Source organism: Ochotona curzoniae, unplaced genomic scaffold (genome assembly GCF_017591425.1).
Source record: "Ochotona curzoniae isolate NIBS_2020 unplaced genomic scaffold, NIBS_Ocur_1.0 contig_2754, whole genome shotgun sequence".
Taxonomy (NCBI): Eukaryota; Metazoa; Chordata; class Mammalia; order Lagomorpha; family Ochotonidae; genus Ochotona; species Ochotona curzoniae.
In genome coordinates, this window is record NW_024465582.1 from 34859222 (window position 1) to 34883448 (window position 24227).

Genomic DNA, 24227 nt, shown 5'->3' on the forward strand with positions numbered 1-24227 from the left:
ATGCTGCAGGCAGCAGATCAACCCACTCCACCAATCACAATGCTGACCCAGGAAAATCTTAAAATTAGGATCCTTTTCATCACACAGCCTGTACTACTTGGCAGTAGCAAAATGTAAAGTAACAAGTGCAACAATTGCCTATGAGTGCATCTAGAAAGAGAATCTCCCAAGTTCATGAAAGTCATTGAAAAGAGGGAGAAAAATGAAGTGACTCCAAAAATACACATGCCATTTAATGTCACACTGACCCATGGTTAAATGTCATGTTGCTTGGCAAGTTGAGGTACACGAAATCATTTCCACGCAGTTTAGGCTGAGCACAAGAATCTCTTTCTCCTCCATACATCTTCCTCACCACCACAAACCATGGCTGCACCTCACCTTTTTCTCCTGTCCTTCTCCCTTGATCTCACAAAAAAAGAAGCATCTTTCTTTTATTTGAGGGAAGGCAAATTGCTAGAAAACAGCCAGGACAGCAGAAGGAACACTGAACTACCCTTCAAGAAAGCCGAGTTAACACGTCATCTTTTCCCTGCCTGTATGATTAGGGAACAGCAATTCTACCTATTCACATTGGATTCTTTATCTGTAACATGGGGAAACTGCCTGGTACATCTCGAAGGCATCTTTTTGTCATACATTTTAACTGCCCACCCACAGCCTCTCATTTTCATTTTGCGTTCTCCCCTTATCTGGAAGCACAACTTTTTTTTTCTTTCGTATATCCTGAGGAAGCAAAAGCACTTTCCTCCTTTTCTGTATCCAAACCTTTATATTCTATTTGCTGCTCTTCAATCCAAGCCATTAAATCACCAATGCTTAGTATCTCATAGCCTTTTTTCACCTCGGAATTGTGGCATTCATCAATAGCGGTCATTTCATTTTCATAGAGTATTTTAATCCCCCTTCCAAAATGCTACCCCATTTTCCATCTTCTTTGCTAGATTTTTTCATTTGGACTTCATCTAAGGTGACAACCCTCCCAAACAGGCCTCGGCACAATGAGAGCAGCATGGGGGTGCTCTTGCCTGTCATTGCTTTAGGAAGCGCAGGACAATCTGCACATTATGAAGCCTGTGAAAATGCATTTTGCCTTTCTTGCAAGGCCTCGATCAAAAGTGCATGTTACTGTCAGCAATACCAGCTTATGCACACAGTCTTTCTTCTTTCATTTTGTGGATTAAAGAGCCATACAAGAACCCCTCATGGTTGAAGCCATCTACTCAGTATAAACTGCATGGAAATTGAAAACCTGGGAAAAGTCTCTCGAGATAGCGCATTTGTAGCTACTGGGAATGAGAAATAATGCATTGTTAAGAAAAAAAGAGGAAGAATAACAAGGGTCAAGAAACAAGAACAAAAATACAAAATGAGAGACAAAAATCAGAAAGTAACCCATTTCCTAGGAAGAGGGGTATAACTGCATGAAAGTCACCTATTGCTTTTGCATAACGTACACAAGTCAAACGAAAGCGTGCTGGTGCACGACTCTTCAGCAGGCACACCGAACACTCCAACAAACACTCCAAAGAAAATTGTTTCCTACCCTCTTCCAATACTGAATATTATACTACCCTGAGAATGAATCCAGGGTCTTCAGTGCCTGTCCAAGGTTCAGCAATTTTGCCTCATCTCTTGGCCTAGGGAACACCTGCAAAACACCCAGAACCATTCCTTCTGCTTGTTTTCCATTTGTTGCTGTTCCTTTACTAAATTGGGACTGAAACATCACTGTCATAAGAATATGTTCAGGTTCCTGTCGGTAGCCTAGTGGCTAAAGCCCTTGTCTTGATGTGGCAGTGTCCCATATGGCAGCCTCTTCACGTCCCTGTTGCTTCACTTCTCTTCCAAGTCCTTTCTTGTGACCTGGGAAAGCAGTAAAGGATGACCCAAAGCCTTGGGACTCTGCACTCATGTGGGAGACCTGGAAGAAGCTCCTGGCTCCTTGTTTCAGATCAGCTCAGCTCCGGTTGTGGGCACTTGCAGAGTGAACTATTGTATGGAATATCTTTTTCTGTGCCTCCTCTCTGTAAATCTGCCTTTCCATTAAAAATAAATAAATCTTTTTTTAAAAAGAATATGCTTGAATCACTTCTACATCTCACACTAGTACTGAGTAGATGCTTAGAGCATGGAATGCAGCTTTGCTGTGGGTGTTTGCACAGAGTAGTTTGACATGCAGGGCAGTGAGGACAGGGGCATGTCTCTGTGGACCCCCAACAATTCCTTGACAGGATAATCTTACAGAGGTGTCGAGGCCTGTCTCAACAACAGGAGACTAAATCAAATGTTGGGAACATTTTGGGGAAGAACCTCTTCTGTGTCATTTCAGTTAAACTGATTTTCCATTTGCCTTAAAACAAAAGAGGAAATGTCTGGTCCAGGCATTGTACGAAGCCTGTGAAATGATTTGGTCTGACTCTGCTAAATCAACTGCAAGAATGACTTGAAATTCAATAAATTTACAGCAGCTTATTTTTTAAAAATTTATTTTATTATCAGTAATATTATTATTAGTTGTGCTATTATTTATTGGAAAGGCAGATATACAGAGAGTAAGGAAAAAACAGAGAGAAAGACCTTTCACTCACTGATTCACTCCCCAAGTGGCTGCAATGGCCAGAGTTGCAGCCTGTCTGAGGGTGCTCACACTTTCCCCAACAGGCCCACTCACTATGGAACTTGCACTTATTGGGTGGTTTCGCAGTGTTGTTTTTTTTTTTTTTTAAAGTGTTTTTGGGGGGTTTGTTTGCTAACTTTTTGTTTATGAATACAGGCAGCCCCCACTGACTTGTTTGTTGTTGTTGTCTTTTTTTAAACCACCTATATGGGTGATACATGCTGATCTAGTGCTAAAGTCTTTGCCTTGAATGCATGGGGATGGCATATGGGCACTGGTTCTAATCCTGGTGGCCCTCCTTGCCCATTCAGCTCCCTGCTTGTGGCATGGGAAGGCAGTCAAGGACAGACCAAAGCCTTGGTATCCTGCACCAGCGTGGGAGACCTGGAGGAAGTTTCTGACCTCTGGCTTCAGATCAGTGCAGCTCTGGCCATTGTGGTCACTTAGGGAGTGAATCATAGCACAGATCTTCCTCTCTGTCTCTCCTCATCTCTGTATATCTGACCTTGCAATAAAAATAAAATGAATCTTAAAAAAAAAAAAGAAAAATCAGATATACAGAGAGAACAGATAGAGAGGAAAATCTTCAGTCTACTGATTCACTTCCAAAGTGTCCACAACATCTAGTACTGAGATGATCCAAAACCAGGAAACTTGAGCCTCTTCCAGGTCTCCCACAAGGTGTAGGGTCCCAAAATATTGAGTCATTTTTGACTGCTTTCCCAGGAAACACAAAGTGAGATGGGAAGTGGACTGCCAGGACATAAATCAGCATCCATAATAAATCCCAGTGCTTGCAAGGTGAAGAATTTAGCAGCTAGGCTACTGTGCCAGGCCCACTTCTGCTGTCTTGCCTGATAGGAACTGCCCTTAGTTCCAGCAAATGCCAGTTGATGCTGAGGCAAAGCCTAACCAGACTTTACTTACTCTGGCTCATGGCTGCATCAGTGGATACAGTTGGTTAGCCCAGCTTGACTCTCTCCACTCAGTTCACATGAAGGCCAAGGGGTGTTGTTACACTGCCCAGGCTGGTCTGCCCTGTACAGCACTCACACTCTCAAGTGGGAGCAGAAGCTCAGCAGTAACCTCCCACCATCCACCCTGCAGGTTTCATGTGTTAGTGGGTGTTGTGCTCAAGTCTGGAGCAACATGAATCAACTCGGCATTTGCCAGCAAGCATTGTAACCTGTCCTGGCTCAATCTTCTCCCAGTCATGGCTCCTGCTGATGGGGGCCATTACCCCAAACAGCCTAGTCAGACCCAAGTCCAGCCCTAATGTGGACTAGGTAGTATTGGGGCCTTTGTATGTGGGGGCCAGTACTCATCATTGGGTTACTGGGATGGTTGGATGGGTGGGTATGACTTCTCCCCATTACCCCCTTACCCAAAGCAGGAATAAAAAAATATAAAACAGAAAATTTGGGAATTCTATATATACAATGAGGGAAATTAAATTATTAAAAAATGCACAGAAACCCAAAACATGAAAAAAAAAATGATTAGATGATAACAGCAAGTGTATATGAGGAGATTTAAACTAAGTCCCAGTTGCTCATATTCAAGAGGCATGTAGATATAGAAACTGTGTCTCTAACTACAGTTATTCATTTGGAGACAGAGAAGTTTTATTTGCAAAGTGGCCGTGTGAGGAAGGGCAGAAGAAACAGAAAACACTTCCCCGAGAAAGCTAGGTAGTAGGTGCCTCTTGAAAGGTGAGAGAAATCCGATCTGTACCTCTTGAACATTGTTCCAACCCTTGGTTACTGGAGCTGGATTTACAACAGGAGTACATGACCCACTCCTGTTTTATCTCAATCCCCTTGAATCCTATTCTTCTGCCCTATTCTACCTTCCTATGATGCAATCACAAGAATCAAAGGATGTTAAGATGTTGTCAGAGAAGCTAGGAATGTTTGAAAAGAAGAACAGCAAAGCATGAAATCTCACTGCCAAGTAGGGTCTCTGAGGACTGTTCCTCGGAAGGACCTGAGCCAGGAGCTGATCAGCAACAATAGCAGAGGGTTCACAGCTGGGGGCTCACATGGGAATGGTGATCGGAAGCAGTTAGGAGTTATTCATTATGGGAAAATTCTGCAGGAAAAAGAAACTGCCTCTCCTTCACTCAATGCCCATCATTTTTGGGTTTGATGAGGACTTGTTTCTGAATATTAAGTAGTGGAAGTGGTCAAGGATGTCACAAAAGATACATGTTAATGGGCTTCACATTAAATTTTCGATTTACCTCAACACCAGTCATGGTACCCACTCTTATTATTATTTTTTTTTAATTTTATTTAAAGGCAGAGTTACAATGAAGGAAACAGGGGCAGGAAGGTATCTTCCATTCACTGGTTCACATCTCAAATGGCTGAAGTGCAGTAGCTGAGCTGATATGAAGCCAGAAGACAAGAGCAAGGATGTGAACCAGTGGGGCTTTTCTAGGATGACAGCACCTCAGACAGCTTAACCTACTATGCAACAGTGCTGGTCCTGGTTCTCACCCTTATAACTGAAAGACTTCATGCACAGGCTGGTATCAAATAGAGTAGCTCACCCACTGGCAAGAAAGTTACTGTGGGAAGTAATGATACACAAATCAGTGTGAACCTGAACAGTAGTGGTAGCAGCTGATACATAAACTCCAGGGGCTATTACCACAAAGCAAGAGTCCAATATCAGAACATTCTTATGTCTCTGGGATATAGCCTCTAGACTATTGGGGCTTTCCTGACCAGTCGGCCCTAACACCACAGAGGGGTGAGGTGATGGTGTTTTCTGGCTGTAGAACCACCAGAGACAAACTTGTGAGGAGTATCTGCTTATTGGGTATATCTTACAAGCTTATATAGAGTAGGAAAGGAGGAGGGCAGAAGGATGGTCCCAACACTACTACCACCAACAATCCTTTGTAACCAGCTAGTAGACATTCCTATCTCTCTGGACCTCCTAATCAAGTCACAGGTCACATTCCACATACAGGCTGTAAGCTGTGTTTAAGGTCACATGCAGGGGGAGCTGTGCTAGAGCGTCCCTGATAAGCAGCTCTGAAGTTAAAAGCAACCCTCATCTTGCTTCTAACTTCATATGAGATGCTATCACGGATGCCAAGCACAGCTTCATCCCAGGTGCAGAGTATCTTGGCCTATGCAGCAACCACTCTGGCTACCTTCCCAGTGAACAGGCCAGGTTGGAATTTGTTAGCTGATTCTACTGTCAGAGGTTTCCCTTGGACATAGGGTGTGCCGTGTGCCTATGGCTTCCCACATGGGCTAAGCTGGTAGACACCCAGGGGTGATTTCCCACACTAGAGTATTCAAGGAGATAACAGTACCCAGATGTTACAAACTCCACTGTGGACAAGATTCATCCTTCAGAGCTGAATTTTCAGCCTTACCATTGCCACGTGCATCAATTGATATCTGTGATTCCAATATTAGTCTGCAATGAAATACAGGTGAACATTCAGGTTCTAAAAAAGCTATATTAAATGTGGGAATGATAAAAATACTTCAAACAAGTGTTATGCCTGAATATTTATTATCAACATTCAAAACATGAAAAATTATTTACAATTTCCCCTCTCAACAAAGGGAGATCACATACAAATTGCATCTTAATTATTTTAGCAGTACATAGCCTATGTTCTGAAATAGAGACACTCCTCACGTTTATTATTTAACACTCGCTGAGACTTTCAAAATGTTTCTCCAAACCCATTGCACTTTTACAGTGTTGTCTATTAGCATTCTGGCTAATGCTTCTTTCATTCACTTTGTAAACTCTGATAGACCACAACAAAGGTTTATGGTAGGTACTTTTTCTGTTTATATACTTTTGTATTTCTAAGCTCCGTGGTCCAACAGAATTGACTTCAGAAAATCGACTTTTCATTCAATGCAGTAATATTTTATCCCTTTCTGTGCGTATGCAAACTGTTGAAGTTTTTATGCTTTCTACTGCATTCGAAGTGTTTGTGTAAGAATTTTTCCACACTTGTTGGAAAATTAACACTGTTCATTTTCACACTCATTCATTAGGTTTCATCTGTTAATTTGCTGATGTAAAATGAGACCTGACTAGTGTTACTGGCTTTTCCACACTCACTGCATTCATGTTTCCTGTCCTGTATGGATTCTCTGATGTCTCACGAGGTGTGACTTAATGTAAAAGGCTTTTTCACACTTGCTACACTGATAAGGTCTTTCCCCCGTGTGGATTCTCCGATGTTTGATTAGGAATGACTTCAGACGAAAAGCTTTTCCACAATCACTACACTCATAAGGTTTGTCCCCTGTGTGGATTCTCTGATGTAAGCTTAGATATGATTTCCGGGAAAAAGATTTTCCACACTCACCACATTCATAAGGTTTTTCTCCTGTGTGCATTCTCTGATGCATGATTAGGTATGATGTCTGAGAAAAAGCTTTTCCACATTCACTACACTCATAAGGCTTTTCCCCTGTGTGGATTTTCTGATGTCTAATGAGGTACGATTTTCTGGAAAAAGCTATTCCACATTCGCTACATTCATAAGGTTTCTCCCCTGTGTGGATTCTCTGATGTCTAATGAGATCCGACTGCATATAAAAGGCTTTTCCACACTCACCACATTCATAAGGCTTTTCCCCTGTGTGGATTCTAAGATGTGCAATGAGATCTGAGTGGTTGCTGAACGATTTTCCACACTGGCTACATTCATAAGGTTTTTCCCCTGTGTGGATTCTCTGATGCCTAATGAGATGTGACTGCATATAAAAGGCTTTTCCACACTCATTACATTCATATGGTTTTTCCCCTGTGTGGATTCTATGATGTCTAATGAGATCTGACTGGTTGGTGAAGGCTTTTACACACTGGCTGCAACCATAAGGCTTTTCCCCTGTGTGGATTCTCTGATGTAAGCTTAGGTATGATTTCCGGCAAAAAGCTTTTCCACACTCACTACATGCATAAGGTCTTTCCCCAGTGTGAATTCTCTGATGTATGATTAGGTATGACTTCCGAGAAAAAGCTTTTCCACAGTCACTACATTCATAAGGTTTATCCCCAGTGTGGATTCTTTTATGTGCAACGAAATCTGTGTATTTGCTAAAAGATGTTTCACACTGGGTACATTCATAAGATTTTTCCCCAGTGTGCATACTCTGATGTCTGATTAGGGATGTCTTTTGAGAAAAACCTTTTCCACAATCACTACATTCATAAGGTTTTTCCCCTGTGTGGATTCTCTGATGTCTGATTAGGGATGACTTGTGAGAAAAATCTTTTCCACATTCACTACATTTGTAAGGTTTTTCCCCAGTGTGAATTCTCTGATGTCTAATGAGAGATAACTGCTGGTAAAAGGCCTTTCCAAGCTCATTATATTCATATGCCTTCTCTCCTGTGTGAAGGATCTGATCTCTCATGAGTTCTGATTTCTGGTAAATGTTCTCTTTACATTCATTGCACACATAAAAATTTTCTTCTGTGTCAGTTCTCTGATTAGTTGTAAGGCAAAATTTATAGCTAAAATATTTTTTACAGTAGACACATATATAATGACCTTTTTCTGTTTGGGTTGTCTGACTTATTTGGAGATCTGTTTCATAAACAAGAGATTTCTCACTCTTGAAATGATTGTGGAGATTCTCTCCTGATTGTGTTTGCTGCTGTGTGCCAAAGTAAGGATTGTTATGGAACACTTTCTCTTCAACTTCAATTGTTTCTCCCACATTGACAGGCTGCTTACTACATGGGTCTTCCATATAAACTTTCTCACACATAAGGAATATCTGTTTCCCATTGTGTTCAAAAGACTGCTGGCAAACGTGTATCTTGTCATGCTGACTAAAATTTTCCTCACACTTGAGATTGTTCTCAGGGACATCAGAGGCATGGTTTTTCCCAAATGACATTTCATCAGGCATCCTAGGAAAAATAAAGAAAACATTTTGAAATAAATTATGCTGTATTTCCCTCTCCTTTCAAAGGGCACCCCATCTCTGAACTCTGTTCCAGAAGGTGTTTCCCCCCTCCCCTCCTCCAAGTTCACCAGGTCACTTAGCAAGTAAAACTTCTGTTGACAACTGTTACTGTATAGTTGTCTGTTACTGTACTAAGCTCAGGAAAGAGCCACTGAGTCTTCCTGGTAACATTTGCTCTGGTGTTCAACATGAAACATAAAAAAAGATTTCTGGTTCTTAGAACAGAACCACATGGCTTGACACAGATGAAAGAATACTTCAAAAGATTGGCATGCCTTCGCTTAAAGTGGGATGACCTATACAAATGACCTTTCGTACATCATTGCTCTACACAAACATGACCCTACCCACCCAACCACCAGGCCTCCAGCCACTGTCTAACTCTGGCTAGGCTTTCAGATGCATTGTACTTTTTAGTTATTATTATTACATTGCATTATGTGACAGTTTCATTGGCTCTGGGATTCCCCCAATCCCTCCCCGTACCCTCTCCCCAGGGTGGATTCCTCCACCTTGTTGCAGTATTACGGTTCAAATTAAGTCAAGATTCTTTCTTTGCAAACATAAACCAAGCATAGAGTCCAGCATCTTATTGTCCAGATAAATTCAATAGTTTCTTGGGGAGACCATCTCTGGTCTAAGGGTAGAGCTGGCAGAATATCATCCCCATCAATTGAAAGCCACAACATAACAACAATTTACATTATGGAGTTGACATTGGTATTGAATAATCAATATGTTAAAACCATGTAAGTTCTTAACCACCTCCTGTGACTACTTCATTGACATTTTTTTGTTTATACACAGAACAGGCTGCTATACACTTTAAAGTGACTATAGGGTACTATTCGGGTGTCTCATGTCTATATTCATTTTAGTATTTAGCAGATTATAGTGCTGAAGCATAATTTTGCTGAACTTGGCAGAGTTTAGGATAGTCTAAACTGGCTTATAACTCTAACAAGGCATTTGTCAACAGTTGAATACAGAATAGTTTTAGGAGCGGTGTGCAGAGAAATCTTCAATATCCTAGTGAGGAGTAATTCATCTTTGTGTCCTACCTAGTAAGGTATATGAGGATCCACACTGTTTCCTGTCTGATTCTAAACTTTCCTTGTATTTCTCTATCTATTCTAAAATTTGGGGTTTTTTTTTGGGGGGGGGGGTGCCTCTGGAGCAACCCTGATGGTCATTGCAAGAGAGAGTGGGGATCCAAAATTGGAACTAAGTAAGGACCAGAAAAGGCTCCTCTCCCTAGTCCCGAAGGAAGTTTACGGTTCTTCTGTTTCTGCAGACCACCCAGGGCTCCTGGCTGTTGTTCCGATGACCTTGGCTCATGCAAGGAAGGATTTGGGTTTCTTCCATCCCATGTGGTAGATCCAAATAGGGCTGGGTTACCTCAGAGTTCTCGGCCCCCAATTCCCTGTGGTCTCCGTAGCTGTTGGGTTGTAGTCCTTGGTGCCTATACTGATAGTCCTTGGTGAGGATCTGAGAGTCTTCAGGTTTGGGATATAAGCCTCCTCCTGTCCCCCTGCTCAACTCTGGGGTTCCCCCAGCTCTGTACATATGACGTCATCTTAAGAGGTTGTCAGGATAGCTCTTAGTTCCCCTATATGCCTTTGTAGTTTTACTATTGTCTAATACTGCTTCGAATCTGTTGTTTATGAGTTACTTATTATGTTCCTGATAGGTTATAGTTCACGTCTTCCTCACACCTTCAAAGGAGATGAAATATTTCTCTGCTCTCCCGTCTGCGTTTCCAAGTAGCTTAGGGTCTTAAAAGTATGTTAGGTTTTCGGAGGACCGCCAAGGCAACACAGGTTGTCTCATTCCTGCTTTGTGCGCACTGGCCACCACGTACACATGGTGAGCCATTCCCGGGCCTGCCAGACAGAGCTGACCTCTCGGAGAAGGGTCCCCGGCTCTGTTACGCGGTCCGGCCTCTCCTACTGCTCACTCTGGCTTGAGCTGGGGAGGGGGTTGGGAATGGGCAGGTTCTTGGGTCCGGGGATTTTAACTTCTTGCAGCCCCAGGCCGTGGAGGCCCCCAAGGGCAACACAGGTCATCTCATTCCTGCTTTGCAAGCACCAGCCACCACGTGCATGGGGTGAGCCATTCCCGGGCAGTCAGCAGGCAGAGCTTGGCGCCAAGTGGTGCACTGGGTACCCAGCAGGGGAGCTCTGGGATTTTGGCTCTCCGATGCACTGCCTAAGTAGCTCCATGCTGAATCCACAGTGCTTTGGAGCCATGAATCATTCTAAAGATTCCCAATGACATTAGTAAATCTTCCTCTGAAGAACCTGTAATTACGTAAAAATGCTGAGCACCGAATACCAGTTCATTCAAAAGCTCATCATGCCCAGCAGGATGTCCCTATTACCTGCCATGATGATGGATCAGTAGAAGGGTCACAGTGGACAGGGCCATGACATTAACTAGCACTCAAGAACCATATCTGGGGGTGGATTGTATGGGCGGGGGTGTGGGCCACACCCTGTGGAAATTCTAACCCCATTAGGAGACGCAGGAGAGGGGATGGTGACAGTCTAAGCTGGTTGAGACCAAGGAGCTTAGCCACAATGTCTAGGACAGGGATTGTGACAGGCAACGGGCTGTTCTGAGTTGAGCCGAGCAACCACTGGCACACGTAACACTGGCTGTGATCAGGCCTGGTTGGGGAGCTGGGGGGAGATCCTGGCTGGGTGAAGGTTCCCACCAAGGGGCACACACGATGGAATGGGGCTGTGTTCTGGTCGGGACACAGTTGTAACCTCCCTTGGTACAAGTGTGGACTGGGACTTGGCACACTGGGCCGGGTCAGACTGTAACACCTTCTGGTGCTCTGGAGGACCAGGGTAGATGTGGGACAGACTAGGCCAGGTTTCAACCCCCAACTGAGCCATGTATGTGCTATATGTGGGTATGGATGAGCTGTGGCTGGGCTGAAACATCCAGCAGCAAGAACCAGAATGGGTTTAAGGCCAGTAAAAAGAGCTGTTGCTCCTGCTAGGACAGGAGATAAACTGAGTGGTGCTGGCCCACGGACCCACTGGTATGCATGAAACCTAGCACCAGAAGGATTCTGAAGGAGGAGTCTGGGTGACTACTCTGACAGGACATAGATCCTCCAAATAAGCACAAGAAGCACAGAAGGAAACAGCCCAAAAAAAGTGCACCATTGGCATACAAAAGGCATGGGTTGGGGGCGGACCAGGCTGAGTCAGTTCGTGTTGTCCACTGGCAAATGCGAACGCCAGAGCAGAGTATGGGTCAAGCCAGGTTCGGTTGTGACAAAAGCAGGACACAACACAGAATACCAAAGAGAGGCTGCCTGTGCCAGTTGAGACCGCAGCACCCAACAAGCACACATGTGAGAATCAGGAAGGAGGGACAGAGCTGAAAGGGGAATAAGGGGTGGTTCCCTTGCTGGATAGCTACTCCCACTGGAGAGCATGAGCTGGGACCAGACTAGGCAGGGCTGCAGCATCTGTGCGCCCCATATGGACCAGATCAGGGAACAGCCAGGACAGGTGGACTATTCCTACTAGAGTTAACAAAACTGGAGGGGGTGAGAGCTGTCGGGGCTTAGCAGTAGCAGAAGCTGGCACTAAGGGCCATTACTGTCAAGTCCAACCACAGGGCCACCTGCAGAGAGCACAAACTGAGAGTCAGAGTGACCTGGGAGATAAACAGTGGGCTCCCCTCTCTTGGGTTCACACTCCCAAGGGAGGGCACAATAACAACTAGGACAGGGGCTGGGATGGCTAGACAGAGAGGCACTCAACAAGATCCATGAAGGTTGGACAGTTGAGCTGGTTGGATGGAACTAAGCTCCAATACCCTTCGACATCTATGAGAGCCCAATGGGATATGGGGCAGACTGAACCAGGCTGCTACACATGCTGGCAAATCAGGGCAGGGGCGGGCCAGGTGGGGATTATTGTGGATCATTCCCACTAGGCTGCAGCTCCCAGAGGTTGGTGTGATGGCCGAGTACGTGATGAGCAGAACCAGGACGGACTACAACACCCATTGATTCCAGTGGAAGTCGAGACTCAAGACAGAACCAACCCAGCAATTGCAACCACCAGCTGAACAGGGACCAGAGAAGGTCTCCCCAAGAAGCTGTTGAACTTACCTGGACAATAAGATGCTGGACTCTATGCTTGGTATATGCTTGCAATGAAGGAATCTCAACTGAACTTCAACTGTGGTTACACAACAAGGTGGAGGAATCCACCATGGAGGGAGCATTAGGGGAGGGGTGGGGAGAATCCCAGTACCTATAAAACTGTGTCACATAATACAATGTAATTTTTTAAAAAAAAAGTATATTAGGTTTATTAAAATTCTTTGATGTAGATCATAGGCAGTCTGACTCAACTGATTGTTGATTCATTGACTAACAAATGCATTGTACTTTAATGGTGGTGGAGATAGGAAGCATAGCAGCTTAGGACCTAAGAGGCTCTAGTCACCAACGACCCATTTGGACTTTTCCTATCACCTCAATTTTCATTTTGGAAGCAAAGCTCTTGGTGCATGTTTAAAAAAAAAAAAAAGCCTGAGGAAGGACTGACAGTCCCTGGAATGAGCCACTTTCTGCATGACTTGAAATGCCCCAGGTGGATTCTGAATGCAGACCACCTGACATGGTACTCAAGTTCTGGGCTTCTTTCTCATGTTTCAGGTTGGTTTATCTTTGTTGGTGGAGTGATGAGACTTCTACCACCCAAAACGTATTCTGCTTGGGTTTGATCTGATGAAATGACTTATGTGGGCCTTTGGAGGACTCTCAGCATAGATGAACTGAGAGAAGATCAATCTCTATAATGTCTCCTGTCTCAATTCTATCATTCATATGGCTTCCCACCATTGAGACCTGAACAGCCACGAATGGAAGGGGTGTAGTTGGAGCTGTGGAGTAGGAGTTCTTTCCTGTCTGACTGAGAGACAACCAATGAGAAATGTCTTACCCACAGGTTCCTTTCCAGACCTGAAAAGGTCAGGAGACCCTTAGAAAACCTAAGATCCTTCTTAAAAATTTTGGTGTCTCTCCCTCCCTCCATTCAATAGTAACCCCATCTCCTTGCTCTCTACAAAAAATGTTATTCCATTCCCTTTGTTTTTCTACATTCACCTGGTCACTTTGCAAATAAAATTTCGGTCTGCAAATGAAAAAAAAAATTAAAAAAGAAAGAAGTATTTCTCAAGTTTCTTTTTTGTACAATTTCCTTTTCATATCATATTTCAATTATGGCCAGAGCTTGATTAAGCATTTTTGGCAATGCGATTTTTGGGGAGGGAGTAATTGTATAATTATTCTGATTACAACTTGCCTGAAGATTATTTCTTGACTTTTCTGATTAGCTCCAAGCAGCTCATTATTTCTGTACGGATCTGGAATGAGGAAAAAGAGTAACCACATCCATGAATAACATCTAAGTATTTCTTTTCAAATGCTCACATAAAGGCAATGCAGTTTCCTGACAGTCTAAAAATACAGCAGATTTTAATATTAGAAAAACATGGACTTGAGCAATATTAATAAGCATTACATCTTATGTACTAATGCATTAACAGCATAACTTTTAAAAATCAAAATTTCATTACTTGGAGATTTACAATCTTTTTTATTTTTTAAGATTTTAAGGCTTCTTTATTTTTATTGCAAAGCCAGATATATACATATAGAGAGAGAGGAGGAGAGACAGAGAGATCTTTCGTCCAATGATTCACTCCACAAGTGAGTACAACAGCCAGAGCTGTGTTGATTTGAAGCCAGGAGCCAAGAGCTCTCCTGAGTCTCGCACGTGGGTGCAGGGTCCCAAGCCTTTGAGGCATCCTCGACTGCTTTCCCAGACAACAAGTAGGGAGCTAAATGGGAAATGCAGCAGTCAGGATTAGAACCGGTGCCCATATGGGATCCTGGCACGTTCAAGATGAAAACTTCAGCTTCAAGGCCACTGTGCCAGGCCTTGGAGTTGCAAATTTTAACTGGTGGGGGTATAGGACAAAAAATTCGGCACAAGAATTCAAACTTAGGGTCCAGTGGCATGGTGTAGCAGCTAAAGTCCTTGCCTTGAACGCACTGAGATTCAATATGGGTGCCGGTTCTAATCCGAGCAGCTCCACTTCCCATCCAGCTCTCTGCTTGCGGCCTGGGAAAGCATTCAAGGATGGCCCAAAGCTTTAGGACCCTGCACCTGTATGGGAGACCTGGAGGAAGTTCCTGGATCCTGGCTCTGGACTGGCACAGCACCGGCCCTTGCGGTGATTTGGGGAGTGAATCATCGAACAGAAGATCTTCCTCTCTGTCTCTCCTCATCTTTGTATATCTGCTATTCCAATAAAATAAATAAATCTTAGAAAAAATTCAAACTTAGGCTTGTGGTATCTTATATCGCATAACAGTGCCGATTTGTGTTGCCTTGCCTGCTCTGTTTCAAACATAGCTTCCTGAAAATGTATCTTGGGAGGTGGTAAATGATTCAAGTGCTTGGGATCATAGAAAACACCCATATATAGTTCTAGATGTATGGTTACAGGATGGCAAATTTGGAAAGGCATTGCTAGAATAAACCTGCACATGGAGAATATAGAATGCCTGTATCTCATCAGCTATCCTATAGGAAAAAACTTCAAAAGGAAATAAGTGAAAATTCTAGTCAACATTTACGGAGCTATGTATCAAATTCTCTGCGCACTATGTGCTAATTCTGTGCAAATATGACGTTACAATTTCCTTATTATTCTGTAACAGATTGTTTTCTATAATTATAAAATGAATTCATGGTGTAATTTGTAGATACATATAACATATATATATATAGCATAGACAATGCATATAAATATATAATATATACACAGATTATATATAACATGAACTAAATAACATGCTAGATCATATAAAGAAGACATGTTTAATACTGCACAAAATAGGAAGAATGTTTTTTTAATAATTTAGGCTGTTCTCAAATATCCTGAGATACTTCAATATCTTATAAAGCAATAATAAAATACAAATGTTCTTAATCCCTAATGAAATAATGAAATATTGGAAATATTATTAAACTGACCTTGAGTAAATGAGTAAATATTTCCTACTGCTTATTCTGGAGTTAAATATAAATATGAACCCCACACTTTTTAAAAAAAAAATATTTATTTTTGTTGGAAAGGCAGATATATGGAGAGGAGGACAGAGAGGAAGATCTTTCGTCCACTGGCTCACTCCCTAATTGGCTGCCACAGCTTGAGCTGAGCCAATCCAAAGCCAGGAGCCAGGACCTTCTTCCAGGTCTAATATGAGGGTGCAGGGTCCCAAACCTTTGGGCCATCCTCGACTGCTTTCCCAGGCCACAGGCAGGGAGCTGGAAGGGAAGCAGGGCTCCTTGCATTAAAACCACTGCCCTTATGGGATCCCAACGTGTTCAAGACGAGGATTTTAGATGCTAGGCCATGACACGGGGTTAAACTCCATACTTTTTACATCTGTGTATATACATATTAAAATCCTTTCTACTTTCTATTTGTTTTACTTTTCAATGAAATAACATTTAAATTAAACTAAAATTTAATTACTACATAGTGAACTATAGCTTTGTAGCTAAACAAATTACAGCCTTATTCAGAATTAGCTTCTTGTAACACATTAACTAATAGCCAGTCACTGCCGGACAGTTGAACAGAAAATATACAAATATGGCAAATGCCATGTTGTAAGAATCCTATTAGTTTTTTCATTATATTTTGAATGCCCTTTAACATTGACCAGTTATCTTCCCTTTTTCCCTGTTACTTTCTTCAACATCTGAAATAACATGGCTTAAATTCACATTCCAATAAAGATGTTACCTTTTCATCAACTAGGTAAAAGGAAAATACAATGACCAAAATATGAGTAAAAAGCCAAATTATTAAAATCATTAGGTAGTTTCTTTGATCACATGGAATTAAGCTTGAAATCATCTTTAAAAATAAATTTGAGGCCTGGAACAGTAGCCTAGTAGCTAAAGTACTTTCCTTGCATACACTGGGATCCCATATGGACACTGGCACGTTTCTGGGCTGCTCACTTCCCTTCCAGCTTCTTTCTTGTGTCCTGATAAATCAGTACGGAGCGGCCCAATGCCCTAGGACCCTGCACCTGTGTGGGAAACGTGGCAGAAGCTCCTGGCTTGGATCAGCTAAGGCACAAACATTGCGGCCTGTTGGGGAGTGAACCAGAGGATGTAAATTTTTCTCTATGCCTCATCTCTCTGCAAATCTAACTTTCCAATCAAAATAAATTAGAAACTACATCTAACAAACTGTACCTTAACAATGGCATTATAAGTCACTTTGGAGTCATCAAAATTTCACTCCTACTCACACATTACAACACATTGTGTGTGCGCTGGCTGTAGAAAACGCTTTGCGAAAATTATTATACATTTAGGGAGTTCGAAAGAGTTATTAAGGTCAGTGGATGGTAGTTATTAGACAAGCTCAATTGAAAATGTGCATAAGTTTCAAAATCAATGATGCTTGTGTATTACAATATATATGTGCATTTTAGTCAATTACACTGTTATTATTGGGTGGGAGGGCTGTCAGGGAATGCCCTTCTGTCATTTATTTCCTAGTGTTCCTGGTTGTGCTCACTGTGCAATAAATGGAAATCTCCCTCACACTGTCCCTGGGGATTCATGCAGCCAAAAATAGGAAGCCTCAACACCTCGGTGCTCTTGGGGCCTCCTGGCAGGAAAATCCCCACACACTCAAAAGCAATAAAAACAGATACAAAATAGACAAAAAATGAACAGACATTTCTACAAGGAATATAACCAAAACAAATCATGAGTAATTATGTATTATGGCTCTAGGTGTATAATGATGAAACTAATATTAGAAATGGTACTCAAGGACTGTCTACATTGTTAACCTTCTCACAGACTTTGGAACCAGTACAGGGTTATCGGTTGGAAGAAGCAGGGAACATGTCAGTGTTCTCATGGTCTGCCTCTGTTTCCTTTCAAAGCTGCCACTAGATGTGTGGACTGAACTGTAGCATGCTGGGCCGAGTTTCCCATATGGGTGAAGCTCATGTACAGGGTGTTCCACTTCTAATCCAGTTTCCTGTTTTGGCTCTGAGAAAGCAACAAAGCATAGATCAAGTCCTTGGGCATCTGTACACATGTGGGAGACTCAAATGAGGCTCCTGGCTTTGGATTTTGCTTAGGTCTTGCCACTATAGCCATGTGGGGAGTAAAGTTACAGATGGAAGATACTTGTCTTTCTCCCTTCCTCCCTCCCTCTCTCCCTCCCTCCCTCCCCCTCTCTCTCTCTCACATTTTTCCTACAACTTTGCATTTCAAATAAAAACCAAAGGTAATGCAACAAGAGGCCAGCACTATGGTTTGGCAAATAAAGCCACTGGCATCCCACAGGGACACTGCTTCATATCCTGGGTGCTCTGTTTCTATCCCAACATTCTGATAACAGGCCTGGAAAGCACGTGGAGGATGGCTCAAGCACTTGGGCTTCCTATAATCTAGTTGGAGACCTGGACAAGTCTCCTGTCTCCTGGCTCCTGGCCAGACTTGCTTACCTCTGGTCATTCTGGTTATTTGAGGAGCGAATCAGCAAATGGGAGATCCTCTCTATCTCCCATTTTTTAGTAGCTCTGCTTTTCAAATTAATAAATCTTAAAACAAAACAAAGTTACCCAGCAACAGGAAATGGCATTGTGGCATAGCAAGTTAGCTACTAGCTGCTTCACTGCCACTGCGGCTCTGAGTCAATGTGAATTGCAAACAGTGAAGGATGCCTCAGGCACTTGGATGGGAGACTCACGGGAGACTCAGATGGACCTCCTGGTTCTTCTGTGACATGGTCCAGCCCTGACCATTGTGACCACTGGGAGAATCAATCAGCAGAGAGCAGACATATCTGTCTGTCTCTGTCTCTCTCCTACTCTTTCTGCAAGTCCAACTTTATAATGTACAAATAATTGGATTCATTTAAATCTTTAATACAAGAACCTGCAGAATATTTCATTCTCTATACATTTCTGTAGCAGCTCATGAGTATAGTACATCCTCCAAGTGTTACCAGGCATCACACTGTTTCAGCAATTCCAATTCCAATAAAGCAAAAGTGAAAGGCTAATAGCTAGATTTATATATTATTTGGAATATATATGTTTGGAAATTGTACTACTCCAAAAGGTTCAGTGTTTATTTTCAGGTTAGTATTAAATTATCTTCATTTGAATCATGTCTAGTAATCATGTCATGTTACAGCATCAAAAAAACCGGAAGAGAAAGTTTCAATCAGCTTTGACAGCTCCAATGTCTTAGTTATGACAATTTTGCCTTGTTTCCCTCTTATATGCTGTTTCCATTTTAGCTTAAAGCCATCATAAAGATCCTAAAACACAATGTAAAACAAACTACTTACTGAAGGTGTGTTTGTGTTCTCCAGGCACGGAAGCATGTACTGGGCTGCAGAGCTGCACCTACAAAAAAAGTGGAGAGAGGAAGTGATGAATTGGCCTTGCCTATTCCTAGTCTCTTTAGCAGTCCCTACTGTGCTAAGCCATCTCAGGACTGGAAGCAGACACAATGGCTGGAGAAGCAAAAGCAATCAGCTTCCCTGGGCAAGAGTAGTGCCAGGAAAGTGTCCTTGAAACAGTATCTGAAATTTCAATAATTGGCAGTGACTAAACTCAAGTCATCATTAGGTTGATGCAATCAATTACTACTTTTTTCAAAAAAAAAATTTTTAAGATTTATTTTTATTACAAAGTCAGATATACGGAGAGGAGGAAAGAGAGGAAGATTTTCCATCCAATATTTCACTCCCCACTAGGCTACAACAGTTGGAGCAGAGACAATCTGAAGCTCGGACCCTCGAGCCTCTTCTGGTTCTCAGAAGTGGTGCGGGTTCCTAAGGTATTGGACCGTCCTTGACTGCTTTCCCAGTCTGAAAGCAAGGAACTGGATGGGAAGCTGGTCTGCTGGGATTAGAACAGGCAGCCATATGGGATCCCAGTGCTTTCAAATTGAGGAATTCAACCCTAAGCTTAAACAATTGTGACAATTATTTTAAAATAGTTACTGCCAAGCACTAACATTTTTCAAGAACTAATGTTCAAATCACAAAACACCATTGAAACAATATCACTGTCAAGAAAATTTATGCTACAGAACACTTCCGTGGTGTTCTACATTTCTCTATTTCTACACATGAGCTGCAAAGGACTCCATGTAAGGACTTCCATTAGAACACTTCTTGCTGTTTATATTAAAAACTTTGTAGAAGGCAAACATCTTTCGATCAGAATAACTTAGTCTATACCTATATATGAAAAATGGATATAATACACATTTACTCTATACAGCTTTCCAGTAATTGTGCCAAATGCAAGTTCTTAGACATGGATGACACTTCCCAGCTCCTAAAGCCTCAATCACACTGGACTTTGCCACATTATTTGCCTTAGCCCATAGGACATCCATAAATATGACAGCAACATAGTTGACAAGTGATTTTACTTTACCTCATCAAGTAGCTACATTAAGGCAACAGCCAGAAAAAACCATCAGACTTAGAGGAGTGAATGTCATGATACAAGAGGATGGGCTGTTGCTTGGAATAGATCACATCTGATCTCCAAATACCTTGTTTAGGTCTCCTGGCTATGCAACACTTCCAATGTAGTACCCTGCTACTGTGCCTGGAACACAGTGGTGGGTTCCACGAGCCCCCTGGGAAAGCTAGATGGATTCCTGCTGCTGGATTAAACATGGCAGAGCTTGACATCTTGGGAATCAACCAGTGATGGAATATCTCTTCTCTGCAATCTACCTTTCAAACATATATTTTTAAAAATGATCACAAAAATTAACGTACTAAAAGACTACAAAGCTACACATTTTAAGTTGATTTCTGGATCTATATTGGTGAGTAAAAGAAATGTATTTCAAATTCAATAAAGAGGATTTCGCAAAGACACTTACGTTGATATTTTCGCAGGTACTTAGGCAATCTACTTCTTTTTTTTTCTCCTGTATTTTATTTGTAATTTTATGATAAAAAAAAAACAATAGTCTCTGAGATTTCCTTTATCCCCTGGCACTGCTATGCAGTAAGACCAGCAGTAGAGCGGTAGATTAACACATTACACCACAAATTCAGCAAGAAAGATTAGTGGTTTTGACTCATCACTACTAAAAATATTCTCATGTACCTCTGGTGTCTGATTATACATTTAAAAAATAAATACATTTTATAATCCCATTCTTAAAAAGACAAACACATTATATCACCTTTCCCTAAACACCCTTGGATCTAAAACAATCATTACAATAAGTGGAGAATCTTTCTCTCTACATCTCCCTCTCTGTATACCTGTGATTCCAATAATAAAATTAAAACTTTTTATATATATTTTAGATGATGTTTTCATGTGGATCAAGATGGGGAGATTCAAGGGTTAGGGAAAAGTGGGTGTAATCATTGTCTCCAAATTTTGATTGCTTCTTCCTATATAATCCTTAAATGTATTTTAAGATACATGAAGACTACAGGATCTAAAAGCCAAAATATTAAGATGATTAAGATGATTAGGTAATATCACTGATATTAGCTAATATCACATGAAATTCAGTAAGAAACATTTCAAAAAATAAATTCAGGACCCAGCGTGGTAGCCTAATAGCTAAAACTCATGCTTTGCATGCACCTGGGATCACACATGTCACTGGTTCGAATCCTGGATGCTCACTTCCCTTCCAGCTCCCAGCCTGTGGCATGGGAAAGTAGTAAAGGGCATCTTAATCTCTTGGGACTCTGCACCTGCATAGGAAACCTGGAAAAAGCACCTGGCTGCTAGCTTCAGATCAGTTCAGCCCCAGCCATTGCACCTCATTCTGGAATCAACCAGTGGATCAAAGATCTCTGTCTCTCCTGCCTCACTGTAAATCTGACTTTCCAATTAGAATAAATTGGAAAATACATTAAACAAATTCTACCATAACAATGGCATTATAATCTAATTTGTAGTCATCAAAATTTCAACCCTACTCACACATTACACTGTGGGCAGTAGCAATTTCTTCAGCAGAATAATTAGAGTACAGACATCCAAAATCTTACTAAGGTCAATGGATAGTATAGTAACAGGACAATCACAATTCAATTTGCATCAGTTGCAAATAACAATTGCATATTGCATAATAACTATGATAGTCAACTGAAATGTTCCCAAGTTGGCATGAATAATCGCCTACCTGCCCATGACCTGAGGCACGGCTTCCAGCCCTGTGTGTCGAACATGACCTGTGACAGGACTGGAGGTTCTAAAGGGACAGACATGTCTTCTAGTCAATTAGTGTCACTGTGGGGTGGGAAGGCTGCCAGGGAATGCCCTTCTGTAGCCCCCTTTCCTAGTCTATATGACTTGTGCTTCCTTTACAATAAATGGATGTGTTCCATCAGACTGTCTCCAGTGGTTTTTACAGCTGAAGAAAACTGATATCTCATTCCCTCGGTGGTCTTGGGGTCTGTTGACAAAAAATCTCCCAATTCAGAGCAGTAACAACAAATTCTAAAATGGACAAAGAGCTAAACAGACATTTCTACAAAGATAACAAAACATTAATTAGCACAAGAATATTCCCAACATGATTTATCCTTAGGTGAATGAAATGGTAACCACAATGAGATATCACTTTATGACAACTGCAATGTCCTTCATTCAAAAATGTTCACAAAGAAACTGAAGTTAGGCATTATTGATCTAAGTGTATAATGATGAAACTAACATTAGAAATGGTACTCAAGGACTGTCTATATTGTTAACCTTCTCACAGACTTTGGAACCAGTACAGGGTTATCAGCTGGAAGAAGCAGGGAACATGTCAGTGTTCTCATGGTCTGCCTCTGTTTCCTTTCAAAGCTGCCACTAGATGTGTGGACTGAACTGTAGCATGCTGGGCTGAGTTTCCCATATGGGTGAAGCTCATGTCCAGGGTGTTCCACTTTTAATCCAGTTTCCTGTTTTGGCTCTGAGAAAGCAACAAAGCATAGATCAAGTCCTTGGGCATCTGTACACATGTGGGAGACTCAAAAGAGGCTCCTGGCTTTGGGTTTTGCTTAGGTCTTGCCACTATAGCCATGTGGGGAGTAAAGTTACAGATGGAAGATACTTGTCTCTCTCCCTCCCTCTCTCCTCCCTCCCTCTCTCTCTCTCTCTCTCATTTTTCCTACAACTTTGCATTTCAAATAAAAACCAAAGGTAATGCAACAAGAGGCCAGCACTATGGTTTGGCAAATAAAGCCACTGGCATCCCACAGGGACACTGCTTCATATCCTGGGTGCTCTGCTTCTATCCCAACATTCTGATAACAGGCCTGGAAAGCACGTGGAGGATGGCTCAAGCACTTGGGCTTCCTATAATCTAGTTGGAGACCTGGACAAGTCTCCTGGCTCCTGGCTCCTGGCCAGACTTGCTTACCTCTGGTCATTCTGGTTATTTGAGGAGCGAATCAGCAAATGGGAGATCCTCTCTATCTCCCATTTTTTAGTAGCTCTGCTTTTCAAATTAATAAATCTTATAACAAAACAAAGTTACCCAGCAACAGGAAATGGCATTGTGACATAGCAAGTTAGTTACTAGCTGCTTCACTGCCACTGCGGCTCTGAGTCAATGTGAATTGCAAACAGTGAAGGATGCCTCAGGCACTTGGATGGGAGACTCACGGGAGACTCAGATGGACCTCCTGGTTCTTCTGTGACATGGTCCAGTCCTGACCATTGTGACCATCGGGAGAATCAATCAGCAGAGAGCACACATATCTGTCTGTCTCTGCCTCTGTCTTTCTCCTACTCTTTCTGCAAGTCCAACTTTATAATGTACAAATAATTGGATTCATTTAAATCTTTAATAAAAGAACCTGCAGAATATTTCACTCTCTACACATTTCTGTAGCAGCTCATGAGAATAGTACATCCTCCAAGTGTTACCAGGCATCACACTGTTTCAGCAATTCCAATTCCAATAAAGCAAAAGTGAAAGGCTAATAGCTACATATATATATATATTTGGAATATATATGTTTGGAAATTGTACTACTCCAAAAGGTTCAGTGTTTATTTTCAGGTTGGTATTAAATTATCTTCATTTGAATCATGTCTAGTAATCTTGTCATGTTACAGCATCAAAGAACCGGAAGAGAAACTTTCAATCAGCTTTAACAGCTCCAATGTCTTAGCTATGACAATTTTGCCTTCTTTCCCTCTTATATGCTGTTTCCATTTTAGCTTAAAGCCATCATAAAGCTCCTAAAACACAATGTAAAACAAACTACTTACTGAAGGTGTGTTTGTGTTTTCCAGGCATGGAAGCATGTACTGGGCTGCAGGGCTACACCTGCAAGAGAAAGTAGAGAGAGGGAGTGATGAATTGGCCTTGCCTGTTCCTAGTCTCTTTAGCAGTCCCTACTGTGCTAAGCAAAGTCAGGACAGAAAGCAGACACAATGGCTGGAGAAGCAAAAGCAATCAGCTTCCCTGGGCAATAGTGCTTTACCAATGTCAAGTGCCAGGAAGGCTTCCTTGAAACAGTATCTGAAATTTCAATAATTGAGAATGATT

General features: G+C 42.0%; 1 protein-coding gene across 1 annotated transcript; it reads right to left on the reverse strand.

The window, feature by feature from the left end:
• Nucleotides 1-6140: 6140 nt before the first annotated feature.
• LOC121154595 (zinc finger protein 260-like) lies at nucleotides 6141-23968 on the reverse strand. The gene is given in 5 exon segments (XM_040977629.1): nucleotides 6141-6735; nucleotides 6737-8530; nucleotides 13926-13986; nucleotides 19030-19087; nucleotides 23948-23968. Coding segments are annotated over 2 exon segments (1875 nt in total). The 5' UTR covers nucleotide 8530; nucleotides 13926-13986; nucleotides 19030-19087; nucleotides 23948-23968; the 3' UTR covers nucleotides 6141-6653.
• Nucleotides 23969-24227: the final 259 nt, after the last annotated feature.